Source organism: Chrysemys picta, chromosome 4 (genome assembly GCF_011386835.1).
Source record: "Chrysemys picta bellii isolate R12L10 chromosome 4, ASM1138683v2, whole genome shotgun sequence".
Lineage (NCBI taxonomy): Eukaryota > Metazoa > Chordata > Testudines > Emydidae > Chrysemys > Chrysemys picta.
This window is the reverse complement of record NC_088794.1, coordinates 62,571,393-62,593,312: the sequence shown is the minus strand read 5'-3', so window position 1 is coordinate 62,593,312 and position 21,920 is coordinate 62,571,393. Positions and strand designations below refer to the sequence as shown.

The window sequence follows — 21,920 nt, the reverse complement described above, 5'->3', positions numbered from 1 at the left end:
ATTTGCCAGCTATGATTTTGATCCTTCTGTGTAACGAGGTTTGAATGGGACTAGGAACAATCTAAACACTTGTGTATGAAATCTGGCTCCGTGCACACTTCTTGGGGATATAGTGGCACCTTGGCTTCTGAGCTGTCTAACCGGTGACTTGATAACAGAAAATGCTTGCATACTTTGCATCAGAGCTATTTTTATTGCTATTGGTGAGCTCAGGGGAAACTTGTCTTCTTCCATCACTATGTACAGGGATTAACATTGCTATGCTGTGCAGTGCTTTTTTAAAAAAGCCACTTGTTTCTGACTCCTGGGAAACTGAGGTCAACGTAGCAGACTTTTATTTTCACCATTTCTGTGAATAGGGAAGATAGCTGGAAAGTTTCCCTATCTACTGTGCAGTAGATGTTATCTAAGGCACTGCAACCCTCACCCAACTTCCTGTTGGGGCCTACAATCATGACTATATCCCTCTGTGTATCCATATGAATGGGATATAGATGTGAGAGTAGATACATGATGAGGGTAGAAGGGACCAGCCAAGATTTGGCTAAGAGGCAATTTCAGATCATATGGGCTTGGGTAGAGAGAGTTGTTATATTGCTAAATATATATTTTTTAATTAAATCATTAAGGCTGAGCATTCATGCCTCCCTTTAGGAGACTGGCTTATACAGGGCTAACAAGGCCTGCTTAGACTAATTGGGCATCGATAGAAACTGAGACACAAGGCATCTCATTTCAAAGGGATGGAGCCTGCTTAGGGAAATGCTTAAATAGATTTTAAACGCAAAGCAGCAGTCTTCTCTCTTGCAACCTACTGTATCTTCCTTTCATCCTGCAATGAAGTCACAATGTTGAATCTGGGACTGTGCTTCCCTACTGGGCTGAGATGTTTTAAAGGCATGACTGTGAATTCAGGATCAACTTGGAGAAGTGAGGTTGAGAGGCACTGTTCTTTTTTCAGATATCTTTGCAATAACACTGAAGGTAATGGAGAGCTTTACAAACTAAATAACCTGTATCTTTATACAAAATTCCCTCTTTCCTAGTGTAGTCCACTGGGACAGAGTGTTTTAAATAAAAGCATGGAATTGCTGAGCCACAATTCTAGCCCTTTTGATCAGAATCATTAAATTGTGTTCCTGTTGGCAGACGCTGAATAGTCCCTCTCTTTGTCTGACTGCCTGTTTTCTCTGATTGTCAACTTGGATTTTGGTTTTGTACCTCTTGGATATTGACTTGTATCTGACCCAATTTAATTAATGATTGTGGGAAACCAGCAGAGAATACTGCCTCTCTTCAAAACACTTTGGAGAGGAGGGCATTGTAACTTTCCAATAAACTTGCATATTTTTGTTTTATAGCCAGAAATCTTCCAGCAAAATTTAGGAATGTTTTGCCCCAAACTTTCAAACCCCTGTAGCTCATTAATTAAACTGCTGCAACACCCAATTTCTTAAATGTTCCATCAGCATCCCAATAGTAGGTCCAGGTCATGTTACCTCAGAACCAAGCAGAGGTAATTGGAAGAACTGACCTATGCAGTGTGGGTGCTTTGCATCCAGTGAAGCCAATGGGTTACTGCTGCAAGGAATGTGAGATAACAAACAAGGAAGAGTGCCAAAGTGAAGCAGCAGGTCCTATTCTTTCCACTCGAGATACTGTTGAGGGTTATTTCCAACTGGGAGGCATAGAACCTTCATATTTTAAATTAAAACTTGAGTTCATTAGAAAAAATAATTAAAATCCCCTAAATTGGAGGATTTGAGTTTCTTCTGGCCTTATCGATGGAAAGGCTTTGTATCTCTACATTTCCCTTGCAGTCTGCTTGCTGAAAGTACTTTGAAAAGTTTTCTTTGCAATTTCCTGCGAGTAGGAAGGTGAGTGCTGCATGACATCTGAGCCACTTTCCCTTCATTCTTCCAGGATGTTTGATGTTGGTGGCCAGCGATCAGAACGAAAGAAATGGATCCACTGCTTTGAAGGCGTGACCGCGATCATATTTTGTGTAGCCCTCAGTGATTATGACCTTGTCCTTGCAGAAGATGAAGAAATGGTATGTCACTGTCGTTACTAACACGTGGAAGTTAGCTTCAAGCTGCCCGACAGACTTTGTATCCAAGTTTATGGGACTCTAACCATATCTTGTTCTGTGCTAGTAGTGTGTTTGAGATGGTGCTAGAAAGCAGTCTCTCCCCTAAGTCATATGTCAGTAGCACTGTGCAGGGAATGAGCTTCTCAAGAGCAGCCTCTAGCCTCTTCCTCTACAAGAGCACATAATAACAAACACTGTAGGAAGTTAAGTATCCAGGGGGTAGCCGTGTTAGTCTGTATCCACAAAAATAACAAGGAGTCCGGTGGCACCTTAAAGACTAACAGATTTATTTGGGCATAAGCTTTCGTGGGTAAAAAACCTCACTTCTTCAGGTGCATCTGAAGAAGTGGTTTTTTACCCACAAAAGCTTATGCCCAAATAAATCTGTTAGTCTTTAAGGTGCCACCGGACTCCTCGTAGTTACTGTAGGAAGTGGGACTTTTCTCCGGGACCTATTGGCTGCTGTGACAACCACTACAAATACATGCTATCTTCGGAACCCGTGCCTCCCTGACAATCTGAGAAAGATTATGGGGTGGGGAAATGCTGAGGAAAATTTAAGACCTGGGGAGTTTCAACCTTTCCTGGACAGACCTCTGATCAGGGTCAAGCACAGTGCAGAATTACCTGACCACTGCCTGATGCAGCACCACTAACATTTGTGTGGTTGCACAGCAGTGACATGTCACATTTTGAACACTAGTAGCTTTGTTCTAAAGCTCATCAAAGAAAAACCCTCCTCCCAACTTACTGCTAGAATGATGCATAGTTTTTTTAATTACTTTTCAGAACCGAATGCATGAGAGTATGAAACTGTTTGACAGCATTTGTAACAACAAATGGTTTACAGACACGTCAATCATTCTCTTCCTGAACAAGAAAGACCTGTTTGAGGAAAAGATTAAGAGGAGCCCATTAACAATCTGCTACCCAGAGTACACAGGTGAGCTGGGCTAACAGGAATGAAGAAATAGAATGAAGGTGTCTCCCAGAGCCAGGCAGTTAAAATGCTCAGGAAATCCAAACTCACTTGAGCCTGTTTTTCCTTGTCATTCCCGTCCTCTGGACTTCCTATACAGGCAAGGAGAGGGCTCTGTCTTGTGCTGGGCCAGTACACATCTAATGATTTAAAGGTGGTCAGAAGAGGCAAGGGCTAGCCCATCTGGGACATGGTCAGCACTGGTTCTCTTCTGAGCGGCTTTGGCTCCATGTGGAACCCTTGTCCACATTTTCATATGGCTTGGAGTATGGATAGAACAGATATCTGACCAGTTCATGTGCTCCCCAAAGCTGGGTCCCTTTGCGAGATGCAAAGGGTGGTGTAAGGATAACTGCGTTTCAGCTCAATGGAAATTCTGGAGACACTATAAAAGGAATCTGGGTAAATGCTAGAGCATTCATTTGCCCTAGCAACGAAAGTCCCCAATTCCTCCACTAGAGTACCCTTTGCAGTCACCTCCCTAATCCAAATGGTGTGCAGGCAGGTCATTCTCCCTAATCTATCCCTCTATGCCTAGTCTTTTAAAGGTCAGACCCACATCTGCCCTCAAGTTTGACCCTCTTGGGGTTATGTCTAGTCATAGCCCAACTGATGGGGCCTCCATTCATACCGGTCACTTATTTCATCCCCTACTTCAATTTAGTAGTTTAATCTAGTGGGTGAAGCTGTACTGGTATTAAGTACTAGTGACCATTGACACAAAGGGGCTAAAGATAAGGTTGTAGCTTGCTAAAGCATGTGGTTGCACGAAGCTTAACTTCTGCTTGAAAGATTTGAATCAAGCTGTCTCCTGCAAGCTGCTGGCTAAAGTCAGGTGTCCTATTTTCCAGGCTCTAATACCTATGAGGAGGCAGCTGCATACATTCAGTGTCAGTTTGAAGATCTGAACCGAAGAAAAGACACCAAGGAGATTTACACCCACTTCACCTGTGCCACTGACACAAAGAACGTGCAGTTTGTGTTTGATGCCGTTACAGATGTTATCATTAAAAACAACCTGAAGGAATGTGGACTCTATTAAGGAGGAAGGTAACACTGAGCTATCTAACTGCTTTGAGTTCTAGTATTACACTGACAACTCAATGTGGGTCTGGAATGTGCTTTTGCTAACACAGTGTTCTTCTTTCAGTTTTTAAGACGTGGCGTTTTGAGAAGTAGACTGTTTTCTTTGCTGCCTCACGGACAGCTGCAAGCATGAACAGGACCAGGGGAATGAAAACAGCATGCAAAATTCTTGCATTCCTTAGCACAATCTTCTGTATTAGGACCTTTTTATTGATATGGGATGTTGAAGTTAAAGATCTCAAAATGGAACAACTGTTAAGTGTGACTTGATCATTCAGGCAGCAGTTGGATTGCATAATCTCAAATGTGTACAGCTGTTGTGAAATTGAGGTGCTGGATTCCAGAACTTCAGTATGTAGCTTTTCTCTTTCTTTGATTAACAAGCCACCACTAGTTTGTTTTTAAGATTTTTTTCCATCAAGAAAACTATATAACTTTACTAAATTTTATTTCTTTATTTGCAAATGAATCTTGTTTTAAAAAACAAAAAATCACTTAACTATGCACATGTGACCAGATCATGCAGAAAGTATTCCTCTTAGTAGGAACTCTGTTTTTAATGCTTGGTATGGTCAGTTTAATATTTCTGCAACTATTTAAAAGATCCATAGAACTCTTATGACTATAGCTTCAGTTTCTTCTGATGTGTAACTTGTTACCATCCTGCTACAAATACCTTAAGGCTTTTAAAAGAGGTAGTGGAGGTTTCTGCAGCAGGATAACACGTCTTAACTTGTGGTTGGGGTTTATCTGGGCTATGCTGGTCACCAGATTACTGAGATTTGTACTGGGGTAGTAAGCTTTAAAGACTGCTTCTTGGGTGAAAATTTACCTAGGAATGCTTCCATCTGAAGGGACAAATTGCTAAATTCCAAACTGGATGGAGCATACGTGCTGCTACAAAGCTACTAAATCAACCACTTAGATCCTTGTATGTTTGTTTTTTCTTGATCTAAAGCAGTGGGGAATCTTGTAAAAGATGCACCTTGTTCTGCATTTTACCATGGCCTTTTCTGTTCAGACTTCTAAACTGTATTGACAGCATGCCTTTACTTTGTAAATGTGGTGCCAAATTCCTGTTTGCCATTTGTTTTTTACTGTAGTAATATTCTTAACAAGTCAGTGCATTCCTTTGCTGAAACCATTGCATTATGAGACTTTTCCCAATTTGTCATGTGTACAGTTTCAACCTGTTATAGTTGTTGGCAGTATTAAAATGGTGAGTAAACAGTTTAGCCTTTTTCTCTAGTTTATTCCAACTATTTCTGGAAATGTGCTCCCATATTATGTGCTCTGTCCACATCGGTCTGTTTGCAAAAATGAGATGCGCAGCTACTAGTGAATAAGATGGGACTAAGCAGAGAGCTACTAACTTTTGATTACAGGACCTCTAGACCTACTGGTGGCTTGTACAGGGCTGTCTTCTGCTGCCAGTGGCTTGGATAGAGATCAGCAGACCTCCTATGTCGCTCATCACATCTACATCACATCTGATGGCAAGTCTCTTGCTAGAGTCCTAGTTCCTCACTTGAATGCAATGGAAAAAATAATGTCCAAAGCCAATCTGTTACAATAGGTGGATATGTGTCAGCTTGAAGAATGTTTGCCTGGAAGTACAGCACCACTACCCTGCTAGCACTTCAAACTCCAGGGGAAGAACCTCAGCTGGTCCAAGTGGTCATTAACCCATACTCTGTGCCTTGCATAACATTCCCAACAAGTGGCAGCATTCAGTAGTTGTAAACGACTCGTTTTAATCTGGAAATCCCCTTCAACTGTCAGTGTATATCTCACACTTTCCTTTTAACCAAACCTTGTAGGATTCATTACAGCATCACAGTGATGCCAGGAGTAGCTCACTCTGTTCTTAAAGCATACATGCATGCTGACCCTTCCAGTAACATCGTATGCCAACATCGTGCCACCTGAAGGAACTGTTGAAGCTGGAGTTAGGGCCTGATCCTGCCAGGGGCTGTGCCTATAAATACTTATTTCTTCTTTCAGTGTGACCAAGGGTGCTCAGCACTTTGCAGCCTCAGACTATTAAAGGTGAAGTGAGGTCGGGGGAAACTTGACTGCAAATGGCACCCACGCAACCAGCCAAGGCAGCACTGACTGGAAGTTCCACAGCATGGCCAGACTAGTCACTTGGCTTGACTCTGTGGCCACTGTGCACATGGAGCTCTTGTTGGCTGCAGTGGGAGGTCTGTGTGTGCAGCTGCTACAGGACAAGGGCCAGTATGGCTGCTGCTTCTGAGCTCTACTGTGGTTCATGTTTTCAGAATCAAGAACTTGTGCTTTGAGGAATCATCATTTTAAAACCAGCTAGCCCAGAACAAAAAAAGCTAGCCCAGAACAAATGACAGCCAGCCATTCCATGCACATTTCTTTATTTTGGTTTTACTACAGTTTAGTTGAAGCCATATACGTGATTCTCTGCAGTACATGTTAAGATACAAGAAACCTTCTTGTCTACAGTAATAGCATAGACTTATTTACAAATGAGAGCAGATACAGCTCTAAATAGCAGAATGAGAATCTTTTCAAGTAACCATTTCCTCTTCGTATCTGACCTGTTCTTCCCCCCCCCCTTCTAGATGTGAAATGTTTGCCAAACTCTAATAAATTCAACGCTGTCTCTCACTGTCCTGTGATCTTCTACAGTACACATCAATGAGACGGCATGTGCAAAAGTCTCAGCAGCCGCAGGTACCCAGTGAGCTGGGATCAGTACTGCTACACTGTATGGATAGAGAGAGAACAGGTCTAGACTCATAAGCCTTCCAGGCTATCTAATACAGAGAGAAAGTTGGATACCAGAAATAGTCAATCGGCTACTTAAGGCTGTGGGGACAAATTGCACCAGTTGCAGGGAACTGCAAATGTTAATTTTTCCAATGGAAGGTTTGAAAATTTCACATAATTCTTGGGGGCTTATTTACAACTGGTAAACTGGTTAGTTTCTAAAACAAGGAAAGAGGGATTAGATACGTTTGAGTTAAAATTAAATCCATTCCATTGTCCACTTTCAGCAATACCTTTCAGTTCACACTACTTACGGAATTTTTTTTGATTTCCACAAAATATAATTGAGGGGTGGTTTTCTCTAGGATTCCACAAAACATTGCTTTCACCTTTTCCATGTAGGTTTGTAATACATTTTTTACGTGCAGAGATGTGAAACTTCAGTATCAGTCCTGATGACTACTTGCTCTTTGGGTTCAGATCACATTGGATCTCTTGTAAGCAGCAGTTTTAAAGCGCACACAGACTGCAGAGAAACTATTTTATTAAAAATGAGGAAATTACCCTGGAAGACAGCTGGGCTGCAGTAAGTTTAGCCTCGCTGGATGGTTTGTTCTTGGAGGTGTGCAGCCGTGTGCTGGGCAGGTGTTAGTGTGGACTCGGAGTAATTTTTGCTTAGTCCTCTGGCTCTGCTCTGCAGAACAGTGATGCTAAGTGGAAGTCATTTTCTTTTCTTGAGGGAGGTGTCAAGGGAGAGAAAAGGAAGATAAATACTTCTACAACTTTAAAATTAGGAAGACATTTTAAGAGAATTAAAATGCAATGCATAAATCCATTGCATAAATGCCTGCAGAATATCAATATTGAGGGCCAGATTCTGATTTATGCGAACACCAGAGCTGTATAAACATGCCTTGATCTAAATGAGAATCTGACTCAGTAGCAAACAAAGTGTGAAAATACAATGGTGGTGGTAAAGTTTACAACAATTATTCTCCATGTAATCAACTGCTACTAGAAGAGCTGCGTTCATTGGTGTTTGTAACCCCAATACAGTACTAAAACCCTCCAAGCTACTGTCATGACACAATATCATCCTTTATGCTTAAAGTGGGCGTTCCTGCATGTGTGCTCTGATTGGAAAGTTGTTTGGTTTTGCAGCGAACAATGCAGAGGTGAAATCAAAGTGGTTTTTGTCCCTCTGCCCTTCTGCAAGCTACTTTATGCCTGCAGAGAAGCCTTTAATTTCCCTGCTTTCCTATGCATGTGCATGGAGAGTGAGAGCTCCAAGATTGCTCATTTTGCTCCCCGGGAAACAAACTGTTGGAGGATGCTGGCTGGATGTTTTGAAGGTAGGGGGTGGGCAGAGAATGCTTCAGAGATTTTCTGGGCAGTTGGTACAAGCGTACATCCTCATAAACTGAAAATAACATTCATGTTTGTTAAAAACAGCATGGTGGCTATAGCGAAAAGGCTGTGTAAAGCTGAACACTGCGCATAACTCATTTCCTGAGCCCTGCCCACACTAGCATGCTACTCATGCTAGGTTCTGTTTAAGCTCTAGTGCGAGCAGGATTTGGGACCAGTTTTCCTGAGCAGTGATAACTTATGGACCAGGTTATAAGACTGCCTCAGACTAGCAAGGATACTGTGTTGTGACAGTGTAATGCCCTGATCTTGCCTGACTCGCAGGGCCAGGCCTGTATTACAATAGGCACCATATCTTCACGGACAAGGCTGAACAATTTTGTAATACAGTACCTTAAAACGATACTTTACTACCCAAATGGACCCTCTAACCTACTTTGGCATACCAGATTCAGCTAAAACCCCTTCTACATGCTGAGTAGGGAAATCAACCACTGCTGGGGCTAGCAGGGTTTAAGTAGTTTGTTTCATGGGTTCTTCAAGAGGATGGCTAGTGCTCGCAATCATCCTGCCATTCCCATACTATGAAGGAGGAGGAGGATACTGCCAAGATGGGGGAGGGGAAAAGGTTGAGAACCAGTGGTTTAGTGGTAATACAGCTGCTTACAAGGGCAAAAAGTGCTGAGCGCTCTGGAAAATCTGCTCTATCAGTAGGGCCCTACCAAATTCACAGTCCATTTTGGTCAATTCCACATTCATAGGATTTTAAAAATAATTTTCAGTTTCAGATATTTAAATCTGAAATTCCACAGTATTGTAACTGGGGGGTCCTGACCTGAAACGGGGTCGCGTGTGTGTGTGTGGGGGGGGGGGGGTGTCACACAGCTACTGTAGGGGGGTCACGGTATTGACACCCTTACTTCTGTGCTGCTGCCTTCAGAGCTGGGCAGCCAGAGGGCAGCTGCCTCTGGCTGCCCAGCTCTGAAGGCAGTGTCACTGCCAGCAGCAGCACAGAAGTAAGGGTGGCAATGCCATATCATGACACTGTCACTTCTGCACAGCTGGTAGTGGCAGCTCTGCCTTCAAAGCTGGGCTCTTGGCCAGCAGCCGCTGCTCTCCAGCCACCCTGCACTGTGAAATCTGGTCCCCTCTACAATAGCCAGATTCCACAGGGGAGATCTGATTTCACGGTTCATGATATGTTTTTCACAGCTGTGAATTTGGTAGGGCCTGAACTATCGTGAGGAGTCAGACCAGTTGTCTCCTATCCCTCACAATGCCAGTTTGGTAGTAAAGTGACTAAATTGTGACTTACAATAGGCGTTTAGTTCTCTGCTTGAAGTTACAGTACCTGCAAAAGTTGGAGTTCTAGAAGAGACCACAGTCCTTGAGATTCTCTTTGATGATGACATCCGTGACTGCGTCGAACACAAATTTAACGTTCTGTGTGTCTGTGGCACAGGTCATATGACTGTAGATTTCTTTCACATCTTTTCGCATGTTGAGATCAAGGAACTGATTCTTGATGTAATTTCCTGCATCTTCAAATGTATTGGGACCTATTTGGGGGAAGGAAATAACTCTGCTGCTAAGTGTTGCTGATTAGGAAGACTGCACTAATTAGAAACTCCTCAAAGCCCATTGTGATTAGGCTGGATCTGTGGCCAGCAGAGGAAATGTGATCCTTTGCCATGTTTTGAGAGAATTAAATGCATGTTAAAGAACAGGACTGGAGTGACAGCCCTGGGCAGTGATGTGCTTTCTACACAAAAGCTGAAGAGCAAGCAGACCTTTCCTTGGGGTGGTTCAGCCTTGAGTCATAACCTCCTTATTCCTACCAAATCATCCCACGGTGGTAATGCTTAATACAGATCCTCTCCTTTTCCTAGCTGCAGAGGCCTAGCTTGAGCCTAATGACTTTTTTCCCCAAGAGAACCATTTTCTATCCCTTTGTGGCTTTTGTGCCACTCACTTTTTCCCACCCATTAATCTGGTTTGATTTTTTTGTTTGTTTCTTTTTAGACTTGGGTGAGGATAATTTGGGCCTAAACACTAGAACAAAGGGGGAAGGTAAAGTTTTTAGACCAACTCACCATCGTAATCTGGGAAGCAAATGCTGAGGTGGACTTTCTTGATCTTTTCCTCAAAGAGGTCCTTCTTGTTGAGGAACAGAATAATGGAGGTGGCAGCAAAGAACTTGTGGTTGCATATACTGTTGAACAGATGCAGGGACTCATGCATGCGGTTCTGAAGACAAAAAGACCACATCACTTGTAAAGAAATTTCAGAGGTGGGTGTGTTGTAAAGACCCTACTCGTTCTGGTTTCAGAAAGTAGGGGTGGGCAGGTCCTTGCTTGGTCTAACATTCTGAAAGCTCTCCCCCACTCAAGTTTCTGTGGCTTGTTAGCATCTGCAAGTCCCGACTCCTACTCAAGCTTGTTCCTCAAACAGGCTGAAGCTCTACACCAGCCATTGCCTGAGCTGCTGCTAATTGTACTTGCTTTTTGATCGCCACAGTTTTTGCAGCTGTAAAGGTGAGGGCAGGACTTTCTGCTGTTACAATGGTGAAGCCTTTGCAGGTCATAAAGCCGTGATGTTTCCTGTTTGTTGTAGCCCAGGTAAGGACTCTATGGTTGGCCAGAAGCTTTAGACCAACTGGATTTTAAACAAAGCAAATCAGCATCCTTCCATGATGGCTTTTTTGCAATTTCAACAGGGCTCCAATTTTCAGATGATGCCAGGGGAACAAATTCACTCGACTAAGCTCGTTCAAGCAGAGACTGTTCTGTGCCAAGCACAGTGGGGCCCAGATCCATCACAAGGCCTTCCAGCTGCTACCGTAATACCACTAATAAAGCTCTCTTGAGACACAAGAAAGCGTTAAGGAGAGATTTACTGTTGCTGAACTTAAAGTATTCTCAGCAGCGAGGGGGAGAGTACAGATACAGCAGCTGGAAACCAGCAGCCAAACCAACTGTATTTCAGCAAGTTGATTTACCTTTTGTCTTTTGCAAACTCTCCTGTTCTTTTGCTGTAACAAGCACCCGTGTTGCCAAAGAGAAGGTTGTGGGTGGTTTCTATGGCCAACAATAAGGAAGTCTTGAACTGCTTGGTTAGAATTGTCGGAGGATTCTTTTTGCCTTGAGAATCCTCATGTTCCTGCTCCTCAAAGCCAGGTAGTGTGGTAGCCCTACTTCTTTCTGTTGCCACACCGTAGGCAGCTGGCTGTTTCTATGGGTTGTCACAACAGCTACTGGGGAGTCCAGAATGAAGGATTTCTGTCACTCTGCACCCTCACCTCCTACTGACAGAATGCTAATGCCAGATTCCTAATTACTGCAAGGCAGGCTCTGTGTGTGGGGAAGAATCAGATGTGAGAAGTCACTGTCTAAATAACTGACCTCAGACCCCATTACTAAAATAATGGCTAGTTCTTGGAATGCTGTGGGAGATGGCAGTGAGTATGTACTCTGTCTCTCTAATGAGCCATCGCCTATGGGTCTTCCTGCAGCAGCCACAAGAAGAGTTGCAGGTGCTTTAGGATAGGCAGGCCCTTCAGAAATCACCCTCTCTGATCACTACAGTGCCCTCTACAAAGCAAGATCGTTCTCTTAACCTCTGGGTTTGCAAGTCAGTTGAGAGAGTTTTCTCAAGGAAGATAGTCCTAGTACACGCTGGCCCAAATCTCTGCTATGGGACTATCACAAGCCGCCTCCAACTCTACCCCCTGGTAGTATGAGCACCTCCCAAATGTTAATGGATCAAAACACACCCCGGAGGCAGAGAAGTCCTATCCCCACTGTATAGAGGAAACTGAGCCATAGGGTAGATCAGGTGACTTGCCCAAGGTCACACAAGGAACTTTGAGGTGACAACTGAAGCCAGATTTCCCCTGCCCTATCCACTAGGCCTTTCTTCCTCCTTGCTCTCCTTCCCACTCCTAAGGGCTTGACTGTGCAGTCTCCCTCATGCCCCTTGCCTGTCTAGAAGGGTACCAGAATAGGGACTTTTTCCAGCATCTTGTGAAACAGTCTAAAATGATGCCCCCTGGTTTGTCCCTTCTGAATCCAACCGAAGAGAGGGAGGAGTTCAGTCTCCCCTGTCCATAGTCTCTTGTCTACTGAGAAGAGAACTCTCCACAAAGTGCTTTGGAGGAGATTTGCAAATCAGAGAACATGTTCTACATGTTCTCTGATTTGCAAATCTCCTCCAAAGCACTTTGTTTTAATAACCCGCAGGGCCGGGGAGCCCTTCTGCATGAATCCATCCCGAGGGAGGAAGAGAAGGAGGTGCCCTGTTTGAAGGACAACTATCTGCATGCGGGAGGGCTGCTGGTGTGTTAATGAGCTGGCTTCCCTCATAATGAGGGAATCATAATGAGGGCTGCTCCTAGCAGGGGCAGACAATACCAGAGGCATCTTGTTACTGTTTTCTGCCTCCTTATGGCCAGCTTTCTCTGCTCTTCGCCCTCTGTGTGGTTGAAGGAGAGGCTGAGCCCCCCTCTGGAGCCAGCGCCCTGCCTGACTAGTGGCATCCGAAACATTCCCCACAGGCTGCACTGCTCCGATTTCCTCTTGATCCTGTTTGTACATGAAATGGGGGCTCTGGAGAAACTCTTGGTTGAGGAAGCTGGAGGCTGAGCATCATGTTAGGGGGGAGCTGCTGTGAAAGTCCACCAGCCCTTGGATTGGCCTGCGGGAGCCAAATGGCTGGCACTGCAGGAACGAGCCTGGATCCTAGAGCTCGTGCTCTCTCTTCTTGTCTTCTCTTTAAGGAAATCCCAGAGCAAGCTGACCTGGATGGATGCTCTGTGGGATCCCAGCTGTCAGAGATGGATAAAACCCTCTCCCTGCTGGGGGGGGCATTAGATCACCAGTGTCTGATGGACCTGGAGTATCAGATGCTGGGGCTAAGGAACTGGACTGCAACTGAGGAGATGTGGGTTCTGTTCTGTGCTCTGCCCTACACTCCCTCCCTGTGTGAATGTGGGCAGGTCTCAATCTCTCTGGTGTTTTAGGCCCCCACCTGTGCAAGGGGGAGGATGATCTGTTGATTCCACCATGCTGTTTGCCTGTTCAAAGGGTCAGCACTTTGGGCCAGGGGCTGTCTCTACTGTCAGTCTGTGCAGCATGTAGCACCATGGGGACCCTGGTCTTGGTTGGGGCTGCTAGGTGTTACTGAAATACAAATCCACCTAAGAGTGGTGGTGATCTGATTTAGAAAGGCTCTCTGCTCTTGCTTCATCCATTATAAACCAAAACCAGAATATGCTCCTCCGTCCCCTTTGGGCCCTGTTTGAATGACAGATCTCAGGCCTTGTCCCACAGTGAGGTGTTGACAGAGGAGATTTGGAACAAATTGACAAACAGTAATAAGTCACCAGATCCAGATGGGATTCACCCACGAGTTCTGAAGGAGCTCGAATATGAAGCTGCAGAGCTACTAACTGAAGTATGGCTGTCATACTGAAGTATGTCGCTTAGCTATCCTCCAGTCATCCAGTAGAGAGGATGATTTAACGTAACACCGATTTTTAAAAAGGCTCCAGAGGCAATCCTGGCAATTACAGGCTGATAAAACTAACTCAGTACTGGGCAAAGTGGTAGAAACTACAGTAAAGAGCAGAGTTATCAGACACACAGGTGAACATGATTTGTTGGGGAACAGTCATTACAGCTTTTGTAAAGGGAAATCATGCCTCACCAATCTATTAAAATTCTTTGAGGGAGTCAACAAGCATGTGGACAAGGGTGATCCAGAGGATATAGGGTACTTGGATTTTCAGAAAGCCTTTGACAAGGTCCCTGACCAAAGGCTCTTAAGCAAACTAAGTAGTCGTGAGATTATAGGGAAGGTCCTCATAGAGCAGTAACTGGTTAAAAGACAGGAAACAAAGGGTAGGAATAAATGATCAGTTTTCACAGAAGAGAGAGGTAAACAGTGGGGTCCCCCAAGGATCTGTAATGGGACTTGTGCTATTCAACATATTAAGTAATGATCTGGAAAAGAGAGTGAACAGTGAAGTGGCAAAATTTGCAGATTATACAAAATTATTTAAGATAATTAAGTCTACGGCTGCCTGCGAACAGTTACAAGGGGAGCTCACAAAACTGTGTGACTGGACAACAAAATGACAGATTAAATTCAACATTGGTCAGTGCAAAGTAATGTACATTGGGGAAAAAATAATCCCAACTACATGCATATAATGATGGGTTCCAAATTACTTGTAATCACTCAAGAAAGAGATCTTGAAGGCACCGTGAACACCGTGTCTGGTGTTGGTTGGAAAGGATACATGGAACTGGCAATGGTTCAGAGAAGGACAACAAAGATGATCAAGGGTTAGGAACGGCATCCATACGAGGAGAAACTACAAAGCTTAGGGTTGTTCGTTTTAGAAAAGAGATGACTGGGGGAGATATGATAGAGGGCTATAAAATCATGAATGGGGTAGAGAAAGTAAATAGAGAAGTGTTATTTACCCTTGCCCTCAATAAAGAAACCAGGGATCACCTGATTGAAATTAATAGGCAGCAGGTTTAATATAAACAAGAGGAAGAACTTTTTCACACAATGCACAATTAACCTGTGGAACTCGTTGCCTTGGGATGTTGTGCTGGTCAAAAGTATAACTGGGTTCAAAAAAGAGTAAGATAAGTACATGGCTATTAGCCAAGATGGTCAAGGGATGCAACTCCATCCTCTGGGTGGCCCTAGCCTCTGAGCGCCAGAAGGGAAAGAGGGGTGGATCTCTCCAACTGCCTTGTTCTATGCACTCCCCCTTAAACTCTGGCACTGGCCACTGTCGGAAGACAGGATACTGGACTAGATGGACCCTTGGTCTGATCCAGTCTGGCTCTTCTTGTAATAAATGCTCCATGCTAGCTCACAAAGGCTCAACTCTGCCTCCGTTTACTGATGATCTTAGTAGAAGTTCCACATGTGCAGATGAGGGCCCAGCTGGGCCTGTAGTGTTCCCCCACCTCAAATCTAGTGGGCCTTAAGGGTGGGCCATGTGCAGGCCCTGAAGGGCAAGGGAACTGCTTGGGCGACAAACTCATCGATTCCACAGCCAGGGGGTACCATCGTGATCGGCTAGTCTGACGCCCTGAAGGGCACAGGCCAGAGACCTGCTCCAAATCATTCCTAGAGCAGAGCTGTTAGACAAACAGCCCATTGGTGATTTAAAAATGGTCAGTGATGGAGAATCCACCGTGACCCTTGGTCAGTTGTGCCAATGGTTAATTACTTGCACTGTTAAAATGTTATGCCTTATTTCCAGCTTGAATTTGTCAAGCTTCAACTTCCAGCCACTGGCTCGTGTAGAGTGAAGAGCCCGTTATTAAATATTTGTTCCCCAAACTGGTATTTCTAGACTGATCAAGTCACCCCTTCACCTTCTCTTTGTTAGACTAAATAGAGCTCCTTGAGTCTGTCATTATAAAGCACATTTTCTAACCCTTCAATCATTCTTGTGACTCTTCTCTGACCCCTCACCAATTTATCAACCTCCTCTTCGAATTGTGAACTCCAGAACTGGACACAGGGTTCCAGCACCGGTCCCACCAGTGCCAAATATGGAGGGAAAATAACCTCTCTGCTCCTACTCAAGATTCCCCTGTTTATGCATCCCAGGATCGCATTAGCCTTTTTGGCCACAGCATCGTACTGGGCGCTCAAGTGCAGCTGATCAGGGTTTGTGGTGGACAAATCTTTTTCAGTCTCAGCTTCCCAGTGTAATGAGGGTGCCCCTTGGAGATGGGGCTCCAGCTGCAGTTGGGAGCCAGGTTCAGAGTGGTGGGGTGGATCGGGCCCACTGCCTTCCCCTGCATTGCTACACAAAGCAAGCAAGCAGTGGGTGAATGGACAATGATTTTTCCATCCATCAGTTATGAAACTGCACATCTAAGCAGCAGAGTTATGAATAGCTTTTCATGGTAAAACTGCAAACTGTTCTAAGGGATTTCTTCAGCTATGGGCACAACTATTCAGCTGCAGCTTGCTAGTTCTGCAAGCCATTGCTGCCTCTCTGATTCACGTACGTTCATTAGAGTTGCATCACTTCCTATGGGTTTAATTGTCATAAGACTCAATTCCTCCCTACGCTGACATCTGACTTTCAGCAGCCAGGGCAACCACTGACTGAGGGGGAATCCTAGCCCCGTGAAGTCAACGGGAGCTTTGTCATTGACGTTAGCGGGGCCAGGATTTCACCTGTACTGTCCCCACACAGGATGTGGTAATTCTCCTGGGGTTTCTCAAAGCTGCAGTCTTGGCCATGCTGTTTGGCTGTTGTCCTTTTTCTAGCTCCTACATAGCTACATAGGTTTTAAAAACAAAAGGTCATCTAGTCTACCCTGCACAGCACAGGCCCGAGAAGCCCACCCAGGGATTCCTGCACCCAGCCCATAGCTTGTGACTGAGCTAGCGAAGAGCTTTTAGGAAGAGACACCCAATTTTGATTTAAAGACTCCAGGCTAGATCCATAAAGGAATTTAGATCCTCAACTCCCTGCTCACCTGCTGCTTAACCCTGAATGGGCCTAAATTCCTTGGCACCACAGCTTCCACTGGTGGACATGTGCAAAGCCGCTAATTCCTGAGACTGCTGAGCTGCCTGGTCCGATCCTCAAACGAGGTGTTACCCCACCTGTCTCGCTTGCTGTGCCCAATCCTATGGACATGCTTGGAGCACGCTAACCCACACAATACATGGTGTGGGTTCACCCTGTACTCAATCGCTCAGTGGTTCGAGCACTCAGCTGGAAGGCCTAGGTTTGAATCCCCCTCTGCTTGGTTCAGAGCAGGGACATGAACTTGAATCTCCCCCACCTCAGCTGAGTGCCCTGACTGCCAGGCTCTGGGGCAGGGGTCTCCATTTCTTCTGGCGAAGCTGTTCTTTGTGTGCGATATTGAAACAGTCACTGGTCCAGAGAGAGAGAGCGACTGTAGCCCAGGGGTTAGTGCGCCTCCTGGGAGACCCAGGGTCCCGTCCCTGCTCCAAGGGCAATTTAAGTGTTTCAGACAAAGTGGGACAGCTTCAGCAGGAGAGGTCGAGAGAGACCTGCCCTGGAACACACCCCCTCAGGGCACATAGCTGGGAGATGGATGATGTGGGTCCAAGTTCCTGCTCCGGATTAGAGTGAGGATTCAAAGCTGGATCTCCTATATGTCAGGTGAGTGTTCTGCCTATTGGGGATGGCACCCCAACCCCATGGAGTTAGATCACTGAGGCAATGCCAGGCCCCTGCTCTTCTACTGGCTGGCTTGGGTAGCTCCCTGCTCAGGTTGCTGGGTTCTGTGAATCCCATTCTTACCCAGCTCTCCAAATGCAGTGCTTAGTCTCCAAGCCCCCCACGCCAGCACGTGCCCAGGTGGGTTGTTCTAACGATTAAACATCCTGGCTGCTAAAAATATGCACCTTCTATCTAGTCTGCAGGTGTCTAGCCGTTGGGTCTCAGTCTGCCTTTGTCTGCTAGATTAACGAGTCTCTGCCATTGGAAATCTCCTTGCTCAGGAGCTTCTGGGCTGGGTTCAAGTCACCTCTTAACCTTCTCTCGGGCAAATTAAACAGACTGAGCATCTTTAGTTTCTTGCTGTGAAGCAGGTTTCCATGCTTGTGGCTCACATCTGAGCCATTCCCGATTTCTCCTCTGAACTTTCCACCTTCGCTTCCTAGTTTACAGGTTCTGACACCGATGTGCCAACATTCTGCAATTGCTCTGCAGCAGGGAGATAGGGCTGAGGATGAGAACGCCATTCCAGATGTTCCATTGAATTCAGCCCCATGCTAACCTTGAAAGGTCGGTGCTATGATCCCTCACTGACAGAGGCGGAAGCTGCAGAACAATTGAGTGTTTTTTCCAGAGGGGCCAACCACCCACCACGCCTATTGAAATCAGCCAGGAGTGTGGGTACTTCTGAAAATCCAGGCGTCTGTTATCTGTCTAAGGTCACACAGGGAACAGAGCTGGGAACAGTATCCATCTCTCATACCTCGTGCTTTAACCACAAGCCCATCATCCTTCTCCTATTGATTTCTCATGCCCTCTTGACGGGCAAGCCGTTGGGCAGCCCCCCTGAAAGAGCCTTTGCCTCAACCAGCCACGGGATGTCTCTGTGCTACATGAATTAGCTTTAGATGCTAGCTGCACTGGCTGGAAGGCAGCATTTATTTTCAGACATAGGTTAATCTGATGTCAGGCAAGTGCTATTTTGCTTCCTGGATTTGTGTCAGAGCAGCACAATGTAAACTGCGAGCTGCCATTCAAGGATATTCATGGCTCTGTTGCCTGCCGGAGTCCCCCTGTGTTCCAGGCAATACAGGCACTTCATACCAAGCAAGAGTTGGTGCTCACCCCTCTCCTTGACGCTCTCTGTGCTAGGGAGATGCTATTTTCTTAAAATCTGGGTGGTGGCTCCCAGATGAGCTAGGAGTTTTTTCCGTTTCCTGGTGCTCTGAAAAAGGGGGGAGCAGCCACCCAGCTGTGCTCTGGTGGCAGAGGAGCAGTGGTCACAGTGCCATCAGCAGATAGGGATTAAGAGAGAGAACATACCACTTCATCATCCTCTACTAGCACCATGTCATAGGCGCTGAGGGCTCCACAGAAGATAATGCAGGTCACGCCTTCGAAGCAGTGGATCCACTTTTTGCGCTCTGACCGCTGTCCTCCCACGTCAAACATCCTGTGGAGGGAATAATTCTGCTGCTGTTAGATAGCCCCTTCCCACCCAGAGCACTGAACACACAGGCAGTCCTAGCACCCATCACAGAAATCCAGCCCCCGCCGGGTTGGAATGTGGCAGCTGTTTACATGAGTGCAGAGTGCCAGATCCTTACCTGGTGTAAACTGACAGCACAATGGCGCTCTGCAGATTTACACCAGCCAAGAAACTCAGCCGTTTAGGATAGGATGTGAGGCAGGCTCTCCCAGCCAACTGAAATAAATGGCATTATCCTGGCTGGAATTTGGCCAGGATACCTGGGTCAGTGATGCCACCAAAGGGGAGAGGGAAACAAGTGCATATGCACTCACCTGAAGTTAAGATCTTTGACAGCGAACTTGGTCTCTATGATCCCAGTGGTCTTCACTCGAGATCGTAGTACATCCTGTTCGTTGGGGAGGTAATCGGGGGCTGTGATCCGATCCAGCTGGTTCAGGTAGCTAGGCAGGAATGCAGAGAGCTGTTGGGAGCAGTCCTAAGGGACAGGGCATATAGCTATCGGGCATGGGGAAGGAGGTCTGGGGTAAGGTGTTATCAGTGAGCTAGCAATTGTAGGAGAGGACAGTGGGAAGGTCCAAGCGATTCCGCTAGCCTGAGGGAGAGGAGATGTCCTTCTAGCCCAACTGTAGAGTAAGAAAATCTCAGTTCATGACTAACCAGGGTCAAAGTGTGCACATAGCCTTCTTACCTGCATTGCAGCAGCACCTAGGAGCATGGACCATGACCCCGTTGGGCCAGGTGCTGAACAAGCAGGGTCTGCTATGGCCCAAAGAACTAACAATCTAACAGTAAGACAAGAGATGACAGATGGAGGCAGACAGACAGGTGGACCCTGCTGGTGGGAGGTGATGGAGCAGCTCTGTTAGTGCTGTGGTCTGGAAAGCCCGTAACCTTAAGTTCCAGCATCCACAGTTCCTCCATCATGCTGTTGAATAGGACTGTGCAGCTGCTGCAGCCTACGAGGGAGCTGCGTGGCAGGCCGGGGTTTATGAAGTCAGAGAATGGCCATGTTTGGATCAACAGAGTGAAACAATGAAGTTGTGTTCCCTGCAGCATTCCCTGTAATGTGCCCATGCCTCTGCTCTGCAGCTGTTGTGCCAGGCCATCATGGCTCTGGGCCCTTGAAAACTATGTTCATCTAACCTGAAGGGACAAATTGCGATGGTGTTGACACCAGCGTGTGTCTGGAGTAACCACAGTCTTCAGTGGATTTATGCTGCTGGGAGCAGAAGCAGCATTTGGCCCTGAGGCTACAGAAAGTCAGAGCCTGAAATACCTCATTGTCCTTAGATAGTGCAGCCTGTAATAGAACATGAGGCAGATTGGTGCTCAGATGCCTGAAATACCCTGGCATGTGGCATCAATTAAGGGTACAGGAACTAGGCTGGTAACGAGGGGCGGGCAGCCCCACCGCAGCAGGCAGTGATAGTCGCATGTCAGTGGTATTTAGGGGCTTTGTCTGACACAGTAGCACTATCTTGGCCATGGGGGATAATCCCCTCTGTTCTGTATCTCACATGGAGCCGTTCTGGGCTAAGTGGGAGCACAGAGGACCTCGCTTGTTACATAGTGAATTATGAGAGTGCATGCAACTTGATGCTTCAAAGCCATTCTGGTCTGTCTTGCTTGTTTTCGAAAGTCCTTTAAGGGGCATGTACCCTTCCCTTGACAGACAAGGCTCTCCTTGGACTCAGTGCTAAAATTTCCACCGGCTTCAAAGGGAACAGATTGGCCCCTTCACCTGGAATTTCTCCTTCCCTTCCCCTTGGCTGCTGGTGAAAAGCTGAGTCCTCAAGTTTTTTTACATGTCAGTGAGGGGTGGTGGTGGTGGTACCTGCTCCATAAAGACATCAGTCACTTCAGCACCAGCAAAGGGGAAGATTCACGGTACTAAGTCCCAACGATGGATGAACCCTCTGTGTCCCAATAAGTTCGTGTCCATCCCTGGAGGATCTTGCCATCTGGCAGTTGCTTTTCCTAATGACTGGGCCATAGGCACAGACTTACTAGGAAGCGGAGTCGTTGAGCTGGTACTCAGCTGCTCTGTCAAAACAGGCCTGGACTCCCGCATCTTTCCACAGCTTTTTTATACAGTCCACTAGTTCTGGGGGCATGGTGCCCTCCTCGATGGAATCTGCTAAGTTGCACAGCTGCCGCCCATCATCCTGTAAGAGACAGAGACAGTGAGCAGGCTGGGGCCAGAGACGGGCATGAATGGCAGACCTGCTTTGGGCCCATCTGATCAGGGTAAGGTTTTGTGGGATTTTAATGTGGATTTTGAAATTTAAATTCTACCCCCACCCAACCCTGCTGATTTTCAAGAACAGCTTCCCCAGAGAATGTAGGGAAACATGCCCAGAATCCTGTCTGGCCAGGCCCTGGAGTGGGGAACTCCAGTTGCTCCCAGAATGCTTTCCTTAACCAGTAGATGGCAACACACCCATAGCAGTGTGGTTCCTGAAGGAACGGGAAACCAAACTCCTTGTTCCTCTGTGAATAATGAAAGGAGCAGGACCCTCGTCTCTGGACTCTCCTTCCCCACAGCTCCTCTTTCCCACACTTGGAGGTCTTGCCCTTCCCTTCCAATCTACATCACCTGGGAACCAGACGACTGCCACTTGCCCACCGAGTGGCAGTGGTGTCTATTAAAATATTTATCTGCTGTTGTAAGGAGCAGCTGGGAATGTTTGGCTTCTAGCATGCGCTAGCAGGAGTGAATGAGACACACAGGGTATGTCTACACCACAGCCTCCCAATCCCAGTAGACAGACTTGAGCAAGTGTGCTAAAAATAGCAGTATGGATGTTGCAGTTTGGGCGCGGGCTTGGACTAGTCCCCTGAGCTCAGACCCAGGGGGTCAGGTGGGCTTGGACTCACACAGCTATCCTGAGCTTCCGCTCGAGCTGCAGCGTCCACACTGCTA

General features: G+C 46.2%; 2 protein-coding genes across 6 annotated transcripts in view; one reads left to right on the top strand and one right to left on the bottom strand.

Moving 5' to 3' along the window:
* GNAI3 (G protein subunit alpha i3) overlaps nt 1-5,387 on the top strand; it is a 35,555-nt gene extending 30,168 nt beyond the window's left edge. The window contains exons 6-9 of the mRNA XM_005311003.5: nt 1,924-2,053; nt 2,882-3,035; nt 3,923-4,121; nt 4,222-5,387. Of these exons, the coding sequence (XP_005311060.1) occupies nt 1,924-2,053; nt 2,882-3,035; nt 3,923-4,113 (475 nt within the window). The 3' untranslated portion in view covers nt 4,114-4,121; nt 4,222-5,387. The remainder of the gene's footprint in view (nt 1-1,923; nt 2,054-2,881; nt 3,036-3,922; nt 4,122-4,221) is intronic.
* Nucleotides 5,388-9,621: 4,234 nt separating this feature from the next.
* GNAT2 (G protein subunit alpha transducin 2) overlaps nt 9,622-21,920 on the bottom strand; it is a 43,162-nt gene continuing 30,863 nt past the window's right edge. For all 5 annotated transcript variants that reach the window (XM_005311005.4, XM_042861856.2, XM_042861857.2 and 2 more), the window contains 5 exons: nt 21,005-21,162; nt 19,309-19,437; nt 18,829-18,958; nt 10,364-10,517; nt 9,622-9,829 (listed from right to left, as the gene is read on the bottom strand). In XM_005311005.4, the coding sequence (XP_005311062.1) occupies nt 9,639-9,829; nt 10,364-10,517; nt 18,829-18,958; nt 19,309-19,437; nt 21,005-21,162 (762 nt within the window). In that variant the 3' untranslated portion in view covers nt 9,622-9,638. The remainder of the gene's footprint in view (nt 9,830-10,363; nt 10,518-18,828; nt 18,959-19,308; nt 19,438-21,004; nt 21,163-21,920) is intronic.